The 18,690-nt window shown below is 33.1% G+C and overlaps 1 protein-coding gene across 30 annotated transcripts in view; it reads right to left on the bottom strand.

Annotated features, from left to right (window-relative positions):
* Positions 1-18,690, bottom strand: part of NRXN1 (neurexin 1) — a 1,087,847-nt gene that overhangs the window by 608,677 nt on the left and 460,480 nt on the right. For all 30 annotated transcript variants that reach the window (XM_079110028.1, XM_079110037.1, XM_079110040.1 and 27 more), the window contains one exon: positions 8,228-8,666. In XM_079110028.1, the coding sequence (XP_078966154.1) occupies positions 8,228-8,666 (439 nt within the window). The remainder of the gene's footprint in view (positions 1-8,227; positions 8,667-18,690) is intronic.

The following is an 18,690-nucleotide window of genomic DNA, read 5'->3' as shown; positions in this document are numbered from 1 at the left end:
CATAAATAATAAATTGTGTAAATTTGTATGCAAACAGGGAAAACTATTGAAAATGCTTACTTTTTAAAAAAATTTTTGGTTGTAGATGGACACAGTATATTTATTTTATTTATTTATTTTTAAGTGGTTCTGAGGTTCGAACCCAGTGCCTCACACCTGCCAGTTGAGCACTCTACCACTGAGCCACAACCCCAGCCCTGAAAATGCTCTTAGTTTTAAAAGTAGAAATCAACTTTACAATTTGGAACAGTATTGGCAACCTTTGAGTCCCATCACCCCCATTCAATTTTTCATGGCTAGTCTGTTCCTACAGTTTACAAGGTGACAAGAAACATGGATTGGAGATTTAAAATAAGTTAATTTGGTTTCTGGTTTTAAATTACTAGAAGAGTTTAAATTTCTAGGAAATGAGAGATAGAAAACAATTTTCTGCAATGGAAAATGATTTTGTCTAGTGAGAGGAAACTCATTTTCATGTTCCAACTCTACAACTAACTAGTCAAGTTTAGGCAAAAAACATATTCATTAGGCCTCATTGTGGTTTTTATGCAAAATAAGGGAATTGACAAGAGGATCACTGAAGTTCCTTTTTGAAGAAAATAAGTTAAATGTCAATTTTATCTATTCACAATTCCACTCTACCTCCCACTATACAAAAGAATTACATTCCACAAAGTTAGGTAGAATTCCTATTCTATTAAAAAATTCCAGTAAAAGTTCAGAAGTGACAAAAGCAAAATAATACATTAATAATATGATGTGATGCAAAGTGCAAAATAAATTTTCTGATAAAATTGTTTAAACATGAAGAAAACAAAAACATTAACAATAGGGATTTTAGGTTAGGGGATTATGAACTGTTAGTGGGCTTTTTTATTTGTTCTTTGTGCTTTTTGTCTTAAAAAACATAATGCTATGTATTAGGTTTATAAAAATATCTGAAATAAACTTCATTTGAAAACAAAAAGAACAAGCCATCTTTTCTGTTTTCTGCTTACTTGGATTTACCTTGAGCTGAGAACTTAAGGTAATAAATCTATATATGAAAAAATAAATCTTAGAAGAAATCTTACAAGTTTGATATCTAGTATTGACCAGAGTAAAAGGGAGAAGGGCACTTTATATACCATGGATAAGAAAGTAAATTGAAATACTGATTAGCAAAATTAACCTATTATTATCTTTTGAAATTAAAAATACAATTAACTCAGTCATTTGGGCTCTCAGAATTTATTCTACAGAATTTCTAATCAATATACAGAAAGACATTATGTATGAGGACATTTATAAATTAATTTGAAACAATAAATTTTTTTTAATAAAATGTTAAATGGTCACAGACAAAATGATTAAACGTTAGTGTTTTCAAACTAAGGAATATATGATACAACTAGAACCAACAGCATAGAAAAAAATCTCTCAAGTTTTGCACTCAATAATTGAAAAAGTATAATCTTGTTTATATAAAAAAGTAAATCTAGGGCCTGGGGTTGTGACTCAGTGGTATAGTGCTTGCCTAGCACGTGTGAGGCACTGGGTTCAATCCTCAGCACCACATAAAAATAAATAAAATAAAGGTATTGTGTTCATCTATAGCTAAAAATATATTTTTTAAAAAAGCAAATCTATAATTATTTTATATACATATAAATATATTTATTATTACATTGATGCCTAGAAAAATACCTAGGAATTTTTCAACACCAAATAAAGTGTATGACAAAGGGGAAATTATGATTCACTTATGTTCTTGTTGAAATGCCTGAACATTTCACCAATAGCCTACATGTATTGATGTATTAAACACATATCATGTATTATGTACAGGCAGGCACACAAACATGTATTAAACTGTGTATTATGTACATGTGCATATACAAACACACATACACTTTATACCAGCCTGTATTCACATATACATTTTAAAAATGATCATACACAATGATGGGAAGTTGTAAATATCTATCAAGTAGCATTTTGTAGCAATTGGAAGATTATTTTGTAGAAGTTTCACTGACTTTCCCTCATTATTCCACAGTAAGTTACTGGGGTTGGGTATGGTCAAGTAATGCCATATTTTAAGAGCTGCCACTTAGCCAGGCAAGCTCAAAAAGAAGATTCAGTACATTTACCAGGTTTCATTTCCCAGGGTTTTACTGATATTTACCAAGTCCACAAGTCCAGTTATAAATTATGAATGCCAAGTTACTAATTCTTGATAAGTAACCTATCACAGGATGTGTAATACTTCCCATGTAACCCTGTCAATATGGAATGAAATTTATAAAAAAAAAATTATTCATTTATGATGAAAATTTTCATTGTTATAGGACCAGATTACCCATGAGTATGTAACTAGTCTATTTTCTCCCTTCACTGCATTCAGACTTGTAATGCGTGTTAAACCTTAATCAAAAGAGTGTTTGGGGAACATGGACTCTGAATAAGGAGAGTACATGAGATAAGGAAATGTACAGTAATATTGCCTTGGGATGGCTGGAAATCCTCACCTCAGTTAAGATGCCCTACCTCCATCCCAATAGTGGACAAGTAGTCAAGTCCCCAGGGCAGTGCTCAGATGGGCATTGACAATGCTTGTCCTGTGACTTTCTTTTCTTTAGGTATTTTAACATATTTGAGTCCTATAAGCCTGGGGACCTAGCTGAGATGCCTCTGCATAGCTCTGCTTTGCATCTTAGCTTCTGATAATCCTAGAAAATAAATTTTGTTACTTACATACTCTTAAGTAAAAAGAGCATATAACTTCATATTAAGCAACCTGAAAAATTACCTTTATACTATAATTACAACTAGATAAAATATATGTACATATCAACAAAGACTGAATAAATGAATAAAAATTAAAGTATTTTTTGTGGAGAAAATAAATGAATCCTTTAAACATGTCCAGAATAAGCAAATATAAACATTAATTTAATCAAACAATACAAAAATTTCATGTAAAACTGATTCCGTTTGATTATCTCATCAAATAATTAGTAAATTATTGATAAGGTATTTTAGTCATCCCATTGATGGGCAGTGGTTTATGGGTATGGAAAAAAAACAAAGTATATTTCTAAAATGTACTTAAAATTATCTCAATGTAGGCAACAAGTTAGAAGGTAGAAACATGGGAGGAAAATTTACAGTCAGAGGGTAAGTCCAAATCAAGACCTAAACAGAGAAGTTGTCTAATGGTTGTTCAAGTAGAAATGCCTAAGTGTGGTGAATCACCAATGGTACACACAGAAATCAGTGGTGGTAATAGATAGCTCGAGTACTGCTCACATCAAACAGTGCTTACTACAAACCTCTAATTATGTGCTCTGGAGAGAGCCTTGTGCTTTTCCCACTATAATTTCTAGTTCTTAAACTGGAACTCTATGACTTCAATTCAAATCTCAATGGCTTCTTAGCTGTTAAATGTAGGCTTACCCATGAATAACTGCTGATACAATCTGCTGTACCCTGCTGTACACAAGCAGAACATGACAAGAATAATGAGTTTTCATTTTGATTTCAATGTGTAATGATAGTTTGCAAAAAAAGAAAAAAAAAAAAAAAGAAAGAAAGAAAAAAAATGACTGGCAGTTTACTATAAAAATACTTGAGAGGATATCCTTAACTGAGCCAAAGAGCTTAACACAAATTTAAACAGAATTTCTGCCCAAGAAAACAGTCATTAACCTCATCCTAATTGTAGCACAATTCACACTTTAGTTAAATACCTGGTCAACTACTTTGTGTTGGGGTTGGAACCAGAGGAGAGGGAAAAAGGAAGTCTGGAAAAGGAGGAGGGGCTGGTAAAATTTGCATGCTTAAATCCTGCAAAGTTGGCAAGAACAATGAGCCTCTTCAATTGTATTTATTAACTGAGCAACTTAACGTTTTGCTGTTAGTAGCTAAGCTATCTACAGAAGATACCTACTTTTCAGAGCACGTAAGTTTTCTACTCTGATCTTAGAACTAATTCATGCCCGCACTTTATATGGTTCTTCCTTTGCCAATTTAGGGCAAGATCTGAAATTGCAATTTATGAATGGCTCTGCCCACTTGGCCTCCCGTGACACTGGTCCTAGACTGAGAAAGCAATGAAAGAAGGCTACATTGTGCACAGAAACAACTGTGGCCAAAGAGTGTTGAATGAACTGTGGGAACCAAGTGCCTCTCTCTTTCCCATGTTTCAGAACAGAAGAAGGGACACAGGTTAGAAATAATGTAATACAACCAATTTTATCCCAAATGAGGAAGTTCCAGAAAAGTGTACAGATGAAGACAAGATTTCTTATTGAATAAGGGGTTCACATACCCTTCATAGTGAACAAAAGACCAAAGGGCAGACCATCAGAAAGATGACTGGCCTGGGAGATTATCTTCCTGGTCACTAGCATGCTTCCTGTGGCTGCATATCCCAGTCCTCAGAAGGGACATAACATCTTCCTTCTTGGTTACTTCTCCTTCTACCTACGTGTTTGTCAAATGGTATACGGATCTCACAAACAAGCAGAAAAAGAAGTCCTGTTCCATAAAGCTTGCCATTTTGGTACCAGGCTTATAAACTTCTCTAATGATTATTTACCTTTCTCAGTGTATTATTTCACATATTTGGGCAAGGAGGATGGCATTGTATTTGTGAAAGGACATCATCTACTAACCTTTATTATATAAACTACTTTCAAGAAGCAATACAATTTAAACACTTTTTTTTTTTTTACATTTTAAAAAGTTGCATTTACATGTAAAAAAGTACTATTATTCTTCAAATTTAAAAATGATGCTACTATTTTCATTAGTTGTTTGGCACTGTGTTATCCACCTGTGTTTAGCATATTTGTTCCTTTTTTTAAACAACAACAAATATATAGAGAATTACTACTATGTCCAAGAAAGTATCAGTAACTGTAGATATAAAAATAAATCAGGTACTCTTTCTCAAAGATAGATTTCCCTCAACTCTTTGAATAATATTAAGATTTCAGTTATGTCCACCAAATCTTAATTAAACTACATCTCTGACAAAGATAACCAATAGTTGATTCAGCTTGTATCAAATTAATGATCATTGCTTCATTATATTCCTACTTAATTAGTATGGTCAACTGAAATGATCACAAACAGAAAGAGAAACTCAGGTTTGTGCTCCCTGTACTTTAATAGCAGAGGTAACGTGGTTTTTAAAAATGTTTTCAAATATTCAGCTAAGCAGTATCCCAGGGAAATCAACAGCTATATCCTTCATCATAAATGAGAAAGTAGCCATGTTGCCCTTCTGCTATAGCTGTGCTTTTTATCTGTTATATGAAAAATAATTTACATGTACCCTCTCAATATAACTGGTGTGGAAATGGGTAAAATGAACTATTGCTTGAAATGTTTCTTAATTTTAACAGAACTATGAATCTTGGCATGACACCAGCTAAAATCAGAAATATTCTTTAAGGAAAATAAAAACTGGCATAGTCATTCATTCAAGTTTTAAAATGCTATTCTATACCAAACCAATGCAGTGTGCAAATATAGGACTTAATTAAAATATTATATATAAAATATTAACAGCTGCAGCTATTAAAATTACATTAAACTCCTTGAGCTAGGCCAACATAATATGAGTGTGCTTTTCTTTATCTCTCTCTCTCCTCTTTTCAATTTAGAAAAGGGCAGAATTTGGCTTAGTGAATGAATTTTGGTTTTTATATTGTTTGTTCCAATTCACTAATCTAAAATTTTAATTACATAAACGTATTTTACCATGAAAACACCACCAAGCATAGTAACTTAACCTTTCCATGGGATTAAAACAAAAATCACGCTTTTCTTTTTAAGATTGTGAATAAAACTTTCTTAGAGCATATTTCTGTTCTTCCCATATAGAAATGAACTTTGTAAATTAAAGTAGATATTATCTGCTTTTGACCTTTTCTAATGAAGTTGTAAGTAGAGTAGGTAATAAACTATTGGTAGTTTGGATACATTAAAGTGCTTAAACAGAAGAAAAATTATATATTATTCATTTTAAAGACTAAAGTATTTATCTGGCAACTGCTTTGCCACTTTCTCCTTACAAGGCACTTCAGTAAAAAACTTAAATTGTTTTTCTTCTATGTATATGTGTTTATGTGCATGTGTGATTGATGTGTGTGCATTTACCTAAATATATCTATACACACATATAGACATACATATAATTCACACAGAAAGAAGACTGGAAAGCAATGTCCAAAATCATAAACCATTTCTATTAAATGAATAAGAGATAGTTTTATGCTTTACATTCTTTTGTAGTTAATAATGATTTGGCATTAACCATGCATTACTTTCGTATCTGTAGAAAATACCTAATGAATGAAATATTACTGGAGTTTGGTATTTTTTGCTTTTTTGAACTTTCAAAAGATGCTCACTGATTTTGATATGTTCTATTTTAAGCTGTTAGAAAATCTGAGAAAATGATTTCCTACTAAATGTTGTTTTCAAAATTTTATTTTACGTGTATATCTTAAGTCCAATTATACCATCCATAGGCTAATATTTGAAAGTGCTAGATTAGCCCTGCATTCACCCTCCTTTAAATTCTTGCTTGAAAGTTCTTAAGTAGCAAATCAGCTGTAACAAGGGCAGAGAGGCTGGAGGGAGCCAGAAGGAGGCACTCTATTATTATATTTCTGCATCAAGAACTTTTTTTCAGATTAATCAGAAAAAAAAACAAAGAGGAAGCCAGAACCTTGCAGACTTCTCTAGGAAACTGAGAAAATGGAGGAGGACCAACTTTCTAGAGAAAAGAATCAGAAATAGAGTTTTCGAGATACCTGCAGAGCAAAGAAAAGGGTTCTTCCTTCTACTCTTCCAATTCTTATTTTTTCTATTTCTTAATTTTCCTGCATGAAAAAGATATTTCTAGGAGGGCAGATACAATATTTTTCATCAATAAACATGGAGAAAAGCGTGGATAATAGGGATATAGAAAACATTTCGACTTCAGAGAAACCAAAGTCAATGAGTAGAAAGGGAGCTCCCGCCCAAAAGGATGGGAGGAAATGAAGGCCCAGGACTTTAGCATGGCCCTTCTGAAACAGGATGGTCATCACAGATTATTGGTTCTGAAAGAAGCACCAGGTGGCATCTGGTGTGTAGGTCCCAAATTTGATGAATCATCAGTCATCTGGAAAGCTTTGTAGAAATATTGAATCCTCCCTGTCATTGTGGATTGCCTGTCACTGGGTTTGGATAGGGGCTTTCCCAACTTTTGTTTTATAGATTAAGAAATGTGGACGCATTAAAAAATGCCTTGGCCAAGTTTACATTGTTATTTAGAAGAAAATCCAGAGTAGGGTTTTAATATTTAAGCAAATGAGAGAGTTGGGGGAAAATGGAGGAGGGGAGTGTATAGGTCTAAATTCAGATACCTTCGTGATGATGTAATTTGATTTTTAATAAAGGAAGGACAATAAAGGCACTACCTGAAGAGCTTAAAAGAAATATTATCTAGTAGTACCTAAAACAGACATTTCTTTTTTGTTTCTTTCTTTTTTCCCTACCTTTCTTTCTCTTTCCCTCCTGTTCTCCCTCCCTGTCTTCCTTCTTCTTTATAAGGATTTCCACAAATATTCTTTCCTCTGCCTGGATGATCCTTTTCATTCAAAGTGCATACTAGTCAAAATCTATTCTCCCTAAGCAACTACCTAATTTCAGTATAAATGTAATTATTTCAGGGAAATTTTCCCCGTCACTCTCATCCTCCCTTCTTTGAGAAATAAAGGGAAACAGAAGGAAGCCAGAGGAACAAATGCCTGCTGGTAGAATTTCAAAGTCCAAAGGAAGGGTATGTGGAAGGCATAAGAGCTCTGAATCTACTCCATTAGATTAAAGCATTTTCAATAGATCCTCCTGGGTTAAAAGTGTGCTGTACCAAAGTAAGGATTTTACATGTGGATCTCTCCAATATTTTGATAGTTTAGATTTGCCAGTTCAGGTACCTCCAAATGTCCAGTGACATAAGATATATTTGAGAATACAAGAATCCTGAAATTTGTCATTTGCCAAGTTCAAGAGTAGATTTCTTGCAAGAATTGGCACTTGATTACCCAATAACTGTTCACTTAAGAAACTACTCTAGAAGCCATTTGAGCATTCGGCTTCTGATGTGCAACTATGATGATTAATTAGTTCCTTCTGAGTTTGGTGGGATATTTCAGCAGATAAATAGTATAGAAAAATGGTAAATTACCTGACCGTCCATCTCTTTGGAAGTCTACGTGATACCATTCTCCATCATTCACTTTCTTCTGCAGGGCTTTTATTTTTATGGTACCTGACCCCATGTCCAAGAGGAGGTAGAGGTGGCCATCCAGCATCTCAATTGCAAAGAAGTCAACCTTTATCATCTGTGGGTGCTTGGCATCTTTTTGATGTCTTGGCTTGCCATGGCTGAATAAAATGAGGCCATTTGGCTCTGTTGTACGGAAATCAAAGGATATGGAGCCTGTTTTCTTTGCATTCCATTTAGGCAAAGAAATGAAAGATTCTGGAGTTTCAAAAGTGATTGGGTCCAAAGTTGCAACATTTTCACATTTAAATGCCACGACTCCATGGATCTTCATCTTAGGATCTCCTTGCTTGGCAAGTCGAGATAATTCCAGCCTTACATCATTATTTTTATACACAACCTGTGGGTAGAGAATAGCAGTGAGAAAATAGATTTCATATTTTAATATCTGGAACTTGTTATTAGCTTGTGTAACTTGTAAATACATGATAAAAAGCCCAAAATACTAGTTAATTTTGTTCTATAAAGAAGTCTTTTTCAAACAAATAAAATTCAAGAATCAACTCACTGGACATTAATTTGATTTCAATAATATACGTGCTAGTATGGGCACATAGACTGCCTTAAATATTTGTGCAAAGAGTTTTAAATAACTATGCAATATTTAAATAAACACTTAAGTTTATTAAAGGTAGTTGTTTTATTAGTTGACCATTATACTTTTAAAATTAAGTATGAGTATTGAGATGATTTAGTTTTTCCATCACTTAAACATTTGAAGTAGGATTTTTAAAAATATACTTGTCCCCTAAAGTATAGACCTTTCTAGTGTCTATATTTTAATCGTGCATATTTACTTTGTAAGATAATAACATAAAGTTGAGGTGTTAAGCAGCCTGAAATTTCTCAGAAAAATCCATGAAACATAACTAAGATGTGGAATGCCCTTTGCTATCCTTCCATGAGTTGATAACTGACTCCTGTTAGATAACATGGACCACCATGTGTGGAATGTCCTGTTTACTCTAAATCCATTCAACCTGTGTGCTCCTCCTGTTTCATTTTACTTTTAATTTCTTTAAATGCCAAGTGAAGTTTATCTGGTATGCTCATTTTCTAAGGCACTTCATCTAAAGTGGCTGGGCAGTTCTGAATGTTTGATGATAGTCTGAGGGTTCTATGAAAATCCAAATAAGATACTGGGTAAATTCACTGGCAGAGCTTACCTCATGCATCTGTTAGCACATCAAGTTTAATAAATGTATAGGTATTTTGACATAAGGAAAAAGAAAAGATGGTATCCTTTCTCTATAAAATGCATAAAGTAGATGATAACACTTCTAAAACACATGGCCCATATTGACTTAAGGGTGAATTATTCATGTCCAGATAACTTGAAATTATTTTAAGAAGTGACTGAAAATTTCACATTAATGTGGCTGTGAATAAATAAATCTGTTTATCCATATATAAAAATATATTTATATGACAGGAAAAATAAAACTGCCTGTATCTTATTGACTAATGCTATGATGTCAATTGAATCATCACAGTAATGTATCTTTTGAACCTGTGGCCAGTTGAACCAAGAGACATGATTTCTTTTAGCTCAAGCTGGTGAATTCCCTATTATGATTTGTTAGTGGAAGTTTTATTTTTCAGAGTGATTAAGAGGGCAAGCTCTGGTACTGGGTTCCTTAAGCTCAAATTCTGGCTCCAGCATTACCTAGCAGTATGATCTCTCAAACCTAGTTTTTCTTCCTTAAAGGGAACTAACACTATGCAGGATGATTATAACTATTACATAAGAAAATGTATGTAAATGAGAAAAATCACTTCAAGGCAGTCAATCCAATGCCAAAAGCATTATAGCTTTTCTATAAATTTCAACCACATCAAACTACATGTTATTGTATCATTTTATCATACTCTAATAGAGATTTGGGTTCCATTATAGGAAAATGTTTAGAAAATAAGCCCACATTATATAATTGTTTTTTATACTTGATTTGCATCAAATAAATGGCACATCTATCCAGTGCTAAGCCTATGGTTTCAATTTTTCTTAATCTTGAAGAAGGATTATTGTTAAGAACATGGTATCTCATATTCTTTGAATAAATATGTACAATGACTTAATGAGCATCTATTGACAAAAAAGGAAAAGAAAATGAACTTAAGCAATAACAAAAAAGGAATTATATTAATTCTTACGAATACTGACTTGAAAAGAGAAAAGAGCTATTAAGCCTGGGGAAAGTTGATTTAGGACTGCCTTTCTCTGGAGATCTATAGAAGTGGAGAAAATGCTTTTCATGGATGATTTTCCAAGTTATAACCTCTTACCATGACTTTCATGCTACCCAACGTTATAATGTTTTTTTTTTTTTTTCATTTTTCCTGGTGGTTTATATTTTAATATTTAGAGAGACTTTGGACACATATTTTAATAAGGAATGCGTATTTTCTGGCTTATATGATGCAAATGCTTCTGTTGAACAATGCTAACATGCTGCCCATGCAGTCAAACCACCTTTATAGAAATGGGAGTTTCTGTCATGATAAAGTAGGTGTATGGCGAGATATATTTTCTCATGAATCCAACATCAGTCTCCACAAAGTTGAAGGACGTGGGGTTAGGGCAACTGTGAGCAGATTTCAGTGAGAGATTTATCATCGTCTTATGAGTGAATTGGGTATCTTGGTGATGAGACCAAGCCCAACCTCCAACCCCAGCCCCAAGAAACAAATCTCCACCAGAAGTTATGCTTTATGCAGGCAGGAATCATTTGTGACCAAGATCAGTGCCTGACACAGAGAAGACAATAAATATTTGTTAAGAGTTGAATAACTTGCTTACTTTCTAAACCTAGTGCTCAGATTATAGGCAAATAAAAACAAAAACAATAATTTAAGCATATAGTTAATATGTGACAGAATGCAGTACTTTGAACCAATCTCACAACTTAATTGCTATTTTATGGCTCTTTCTCTAGGAGAATGTGAAAAGGTCTGGGCATATCCAGTTTCCAAATGACAAGTTTCCTATACATGAAGAAACCTCATGTTCAAATTCATTTTGTGGGGTGTGAATCACTTTTAGAGTGACTAACTCCTGGGTTAGACCTCTCCAGGGGTGGAATCATTTTCTGAGAATTATCTTGAGGAGAAGCACAGTGTGTATTTTTTTCTCCCCATTTTGTATTAATTGAAAGGCTACTCTAGAAAAAAGAAACAATCTTGGATAGATAGGCATGTAGTTCTCAATTGACACTACTACTTCATCTGATCCAGATTTCATAATTACTCTTCATATCTAAAGTTAGACTTACTCTTAAAATGACCTGAATCTAGTTCAATTAGAATAATGAGTAGCTGTAAGTATTTTGAATCTTCCTAAAATCCATGTGTAAGCTATTTTTGCTTCTAACATTGTAGTACTCAATCATGGAATTACTTTATACTTATCCATACACCTTTTTTTTCTTATTTATTTAGAAAGTCACAAAAGTTTCACTTTTGAGCCAATCTATATATATTCTATTAACCTAGCCACTGGTGATATTATTGCATACTCATTTGGATCTGTTTATAGAATCAAGGTTTCTTTTGGGATAATTGACTTTTTTAAAGCAATTTAAAATGTTTAATTTCACTTCCATGCTTCAAGGATTTCCATCATAAGTATCAAAGGAATAGAGACATAAAATGTGCTTTCAGTTTTCTCAGGGTTTATTAGTTTTTGTTTTTCAGTTTTTGTTTTCAGTCACCATAAAATTTCAATATATTGTTATGACTGTTTTTTCCTTTTCCTCCAACATTTGTTATGACTTTGAAAATGTCCCTTCAACTTTGATAGGCAAGAATAAGAATAGGAAGTAACTGGTTGTGTTTCTACTCTCCTAGGCTAGACATTTGAGATAGATACTATCATACTTGATCTTCATAATAACCCTGAAAACAGGACAGTTCAGGACAAACAAGAAAGTTACAGGATACAAGTTACAGGTTTCAGAGTTTGTATGTAAACTTGGTTTAAGTTGAGCACTAATTATCTAAGCCAAATTGCCCAACCCCTCAGTTTTCTAATTTCTAAAACTGATATCTACAAAGGACAGGTATATCCTATCTATGAATTCTTGAGTTTATTTTCCCATAAACCATGTGATTTTGGGCAAAGGTAAAAGTCCCCTATTGTTCTTTCCCTTTTTCTGACTTTTTCCAGTTGTGGTTTTTGATGGCGATATATTCTTCTCTAATGTGAGATATATTGCGACATTAATCCAGAAAAAGAGAAATCCACTGCATCTTCAGTGCCTCCAGGATTAAATCTCTCTAAGGGTTGTGGAGATGGTATTGAAGGACTGGTGGCGGACATATAAGGCTCTTCCTAAAGAGTAGGAGTAAAAAAAACATTTGCCACTCAGATAATGATTTTTTAAAATTAAAGATATGCATCAGTCTAGAAGTTTCAGCGAGGCTCCTGAATTAATTAACACCCATGGATCCAGGTTTTTCATACCTTAACTATGACAGGCCATGGGATGGTGAAATGAGTACTAAATTTAGAGTCAAGGAGCCATACAGATATTCAGAATTCATTATGAACGTCCCTGTAACAGCATGAATGGCTCATTTCAATCTGCCTTGGCTTTCTCTTCCCTACTTGGAAATGATAACATATAAGGTCTAAGGATCAGATTCTCAAGTCAGATTTCAGAGGGAACTCTAGTTCATTCATTAGCAAACCTGTCACCTGGTACAAGTTTCCTCAACCTTGCCAAGGCTCAGTATTTTATCTGGAGCATAGTATTTTATCTGGAACATATTGACCACAGTAGGGTTATTGGAAAAAATAAAGTATATTTCAATTAAAGTGCTAAGAATGGAAGACCTGCACAGAGCAAACAATCTAGCAAATATTAGCTGCTTATATTAATGTTGCTATTGTTGTGAGAGATAATGTTATTATTCTTATATTGAATTAAGGGAATTGCATAATCTAATTTTATTAACAAGGATAACAGTTAACAAGGCAAACAGTTGATTGCTCTGTGTTTTAAAGGAATTACAGTGATGAGACCTGCACAGCAGTTTGAGGTACACTGTGAGCTTTCTCTGTAAAGTTACTTAGCCTGGAAACAAATACATGTACAGAGTAGGTAGACTATACTGGGAGTTTACTCTCATGAACTGGTTTCTGTGCCATCTAACAACAAAAACTGCCTACAAGACCAAAACAACTCACAAGAATTAGTAAGAGCTATCAGTTCATTTTCTATTAGATCCTGTTACAAGAGTTTTATATGTATTAATGTGTTAGATAACATTATTCCATTTTATCAAAAAACATGTGGAAGTACAAATAGGGAATGTCTTTATCATGACTATTTCTAATACTGTTTGAATAGCTAATGATGCAAATATTGAACTGCTTTAGTAGAAAATCTCCCTTAGCATTTGATAGCAGTTGCTAAGTAGATTTACAATCAAACAACTGTTTGCAATCATGCAAAAGGATGACCTTGCTCTGAGTTACAAGCTTTGTTTCAAAAAACTCATTATTGTTCCTTCCATCTGACCTTTTTAAAATATCTATAAGTGAATCAAATATCACAATTTATTGGAAGAATTTATCATGTGCCTATCAATTAAAATGTCTCTTCAAGTTCAGTTTAAGAGTGGTTATTTGTTTCCACAATGATCATGTAGTTTTTAAAAGTTAGGCGTGTCACCTAGGAGGTTGCAGATATATACTACAATTTTATGAGGTTTAAGACTTATTTAAGAGACCTGCTACTTTAGTTTTTATTTTTGTTTGTTTGATATACACAATAATTTAGCTCTATTAAAATCAAGTGAAAATGTTTTTTCAAATGGCTGAATTCAATTTTTTTCTTCCATCTGTAATCATTCTAGCCATCATTTCTTTGCAGCAGTACATTTATTTCAAAATACAACCAAAAGCAAGCCTATAAAAGAAAAGTACAAGGGATACTCCAAGTAATTTTAGCAGATCAATTGTATTTGTTTTGGTATGACCTAAGGAACAACTTGGAAAAGGAAATAAAATGAATTTCAGCTTTCATTCCAACAGTATTAATTCATTTATTATTTTGAAATGATTTTTCAATGCCTGACATGTTTGATTCATTCATAAGCACTTGCTAGGCACATACTAACACAGTGCTTACAAATATGCAATTGTAGTTACTCCTCTGTGCATATGTCCAATCCAGTAACACATGATCCACTGAGAACGAAACAGTTTAGTTTCTCTTAAATATTTGCTATTGATAAATATATTGGCAATATGTAAACTATATGTGGTACACAGAGTTTACATATTACCAGATATAAATGTTTATACCTATGTCAAACCTGATGACATTGATGTGTATAAAATATGCACATATTACAATATATGGTGTAACTCTCAATAGATAAGTAGATAATACATAAAATATAATGTATACCATATATAACAAATATAAATGTACACAAAATAATACCTGATAATTAAAAATTTAGAGAGAGCCTAACTAAAATATTCAGATGGTCTTACTTACTTGGTATCACAAATGTCTTAGACTAAAAGCACATTTTAGCATTTGTGAGGTTTGCACAATCTGAAGGTAGAAAGGGCTATAGCCAAAAAAACAAAAACAAAACCCAAAAAAAACCTAAAATGAAACAAACCAGATTATTCTTTTATGATTAAATGGAGGTGGAAAATTAAACATTTTTCTGTTTCTGCCACCATGAAGAGATAAGTATAGAAGCAGAGTAGAGGCAGGTGCTAATTTTTTTTTCCTTCAAATCATTACACTCATTGTTATCCTGTTTCCCATCTAAAATCAAATTTCTTATGTCATTCACTTTCTTACACCAAGGGGCTAGCAAAGAACCTGCTTCCAGTAAAAATATAGGAAAAGATGAACCTAACTGACAAGGGGTCAGTGTGGTATGAGCTCTTCTGGGAATTTCACACCACAGAAGTTTTCATCTGTAGTTGGAATGTACCCAGCTGAGGCAGGCATGCACCCAGTGTAGTGCATACTCTGCAGAGTAGACTAGAAAGGGAAAGGGATAGGGGGATAGCACAAAAAATGTGCAAATCCCATACAAACAGCCTAATACGTTTTTCAAAACAATGCTTATCATTGAAGCTTAATTTTTAAGAAGCATATGATGAAATTCGAAGGACAAGAGGGTTTTGGAGAGGAAGGGAGTTGGTGGTTTTTCCTGTAATCTAATTGTATCCAGAGATCATGTGCTGATAAAAATCTTCAATTAAATATGTCACTTTCCCCAAACAAAAATAACAATAGAATATAATAACAAATTATATTAACATCATTTCTCAACAAAGGCATGTGACATTTAATGTGAAACCAAGGATTACTTAAAAATTGGAAATTAAAAAATATTTTTTGTGCAATGCAGAGAAAGAAACATATTTTGTTAGTCCCAATTAAACCTGACCAAATGCATCCTATTCATGAAATAAGGAAAAGGAAAAGAAAATCCCTCTTGCTTTGCCCTTGCCTCTTTCTACCATCCAATGAGCTGCCTGAAGTTATCTAGACAACACTGGATGACATCTAATAAAAGTTAGCCTTGGTGGTTAAAAGACTGAATTGACCCGAGGTCAACAGCTTTATTTTATGAAGCCTTTGGTGGCATGTGGGTACGTAGCCAAAGAACTTGAATTATATTAAACAGCAATTTCTATTTTTCTGATATTAGCGATTCTGTAATGTCTTTCGAAAAACATATTGGAAAATAAGTCACAGATTTCAGTAATATGAGATTTGAGATGCAGATTTTTTTTTTTTTTTTTTTAATACAAACTGGATCAATCCTCTTATTTTCAGATGAGAAAACTGAGCCCGGGAAATCTAAGGAGCTGTCCAAGCTGCAGTTACTTGTCAAATCTCTAATCAGAAAAAGTAATGAGGACTTCAGTGTTTTTCTTGTTTCCTTCCTTTTCTTTTCCCTCCTTCCCTTCCTTCCTTTCTTCCTTCTTTCCTTTCCTTCCTTCCATTCTTTGCTTCCCTTCTCCTTCCTTCCCCTCCCCTCTCCTTCTCTCTCCCTCTCCTTCTCTTTCCCTCTCCTTCTCTCTCCCTCTCTTTCTCTCTCTTCCTAGAGCAATGGGCTATTTCTACAATAGGCCCTAGGGTTTTGAGAGACATTTGAGCAATTACAAATGAAGAGTAGTCCTGGTTGCATCAACCTAGTAGGAAGGGAAGCATAGAGGGAACCACAGTTCATTTAAAGGCAATTCTAACTTAAAAGTTGTGTTAGTTTTGCAATAAAATAATGCTCAAATATGAAAGTCTTGAGTGAAAAACAACCTTGCAGTAATCTCCCCACTGAATGTATTTATTATACTGAATAAGTTACAGAAACAATAAATTGTGGTTTACTTTTATTTTGAAAGTAAGAGATAAAGATACTTTTGGCATTGATCTTTCATGATCTTGAAGAATGTAGCACATCATAAATGACCATTTAAAGCCTAATTTCAGGAGTTGGGGTTGTAGCTCAGTAGTGGAGCCCTTATCTGGGCACTGAGTTCCATCCTCAGCACCACATAAAAATAAATAAAATAAAGGTATTGTGTCCATCTACAACTAATATATATATATATATATATATATATATATATATATATATATATATATATATATCCTAATTCCATGCCAGCAGATACTGCAGATAAGAACAAGACACGTTTCCTTATCAAATGACTTCATTACTCTTCTGCAAGTCTTAATGAGGGAAAAAATTTGTTTATTTTTTAAAATAGTCCATCTTCTAATGACCCAAGAATGAAGTGATAATAACAAAATAGTGACACCAGATATCATGTTTAGATTAACCAATAAATATTCTTTTGTGTGCCCAACCTCATGAGCTTAACGAAATATCTTCCACCACCCAATTTTACATTTTTCCTAAGGAGGTGGTCATTAGTATAAGTATAAAATATATTCCTTATTTTATGAATATCTATGTACTATGCATATAGATTTATACATACACATATTCTGCATATATATGCATACATATATATGTACACATGGACACATATATATATAAATTATAAAGAAACTGCCAATTACTATAAAATCTGTCTTTTCCTTTTAGATTGCAATCGCACAGCGTTTGCTGTTTGGCTGTACCAGAGTTCTAACAGTTTCATGTATTATCACTTTTTCATCATGTTCATCACTTTTAAGGTTAGAAAGTTGTTCCCCAAGACAGATTTGAGAAAAATGTATTTCCATGTAAAGTATTTATTACTTGATTAAATGCACTTGCATCTATGGTGTATGTCTAACTTTTTATAACTTTATTTTATTTTTAATGTGTTGCTGAGGATTGAACCCAGTGCCTCAGGTGTTCTAGGTGAGTGGTCTACCACTGAGCCACAACCCCAGCCCCATGTGTAACTTTTTCATGCATTTGAAAATATTTTATTCTCTGATTAAGGTGAAAAATCCAAATTGTTCCCACTTAAATGGTTACTTATTTGAAACACCACAATTTTTAAATATTTTTCCACTGATTTTTAAAATTTTCACATGTTAAATTCTTATATAAAAGGATATGTTACTGAGTATTCTATTTGGTTTTTTTTTCGATGTTGGTAGACCTTTATTTTACTTATTTATATGTAGTGCTAAGAATGGAACCTGGCGCCTCATATATGCTAAGCCACTGAGCCACAAACCCAGCACAATGAGAAGTCTATTTCGTTTTGTTGACTTATTTTCTTTGTGATTTGTTTTCACTTCACTTATTTAATTATTGTAGCTTTATAATATGTTCTGATATGGGAAATCCCTTTCAACAAGGCCATTTACATTAGTTATTCTATAATGTTTACATATGGAATCACAGGTTTTTGTTCTCTATAAGGACAAGATAAAAATATATAACAGAAGTATTCAAGTTGTTCTGATATAACTTTCCAAAATGTGGGATGTTCTACATTCAAATTCACTTAGAAGTACTTTTGAATAGCAAGAGGAAATTGTATCATGCTTATGATTACATTCCTATTATTATTATTATTGGTATGGTGATAATCTACAAAGGAAGATAATTTTGATTTTAACCTATCACAGAATCTAGTTTCAATCTAGAAAAATATTTTATTAGTTGGAATTTATACAACAAGAGAGAGAGAATCAGGGATTAAAACAACAACAACAACAGCAAAATGGAATGCAGTTTTAAGCACAAAGTCCTGGCAGTTATTTGCATTAATATACTTGGGAGCAACTTGCCAGTACATTGGAGATATTTGTTGGCTGGGGTAAATGACTCCACTTTAATAGCAGCTCTCTTTAGGAGGCAAGGTCACCTATCAAGGTCACACAGAGAGTTCAGTTCAGAATAGTAAATCGTAAATA

Source organism: Sciurus vulgaris, assembly GCF_902686455.1.
Source record: "Sciurus vulgaris genome assembly, chromosome: 14".
Lineage (NCBI taxonomy): Eukaryota > Metazoa > Chordata > Mammalia > Rodentia > Sciuridae > Sciurus > Sciurus vulgaris.
Note: the sequence above shows the minus strand (reverse complement) of the source record. Positions and strands in the feature narration are given on the sequence as shown.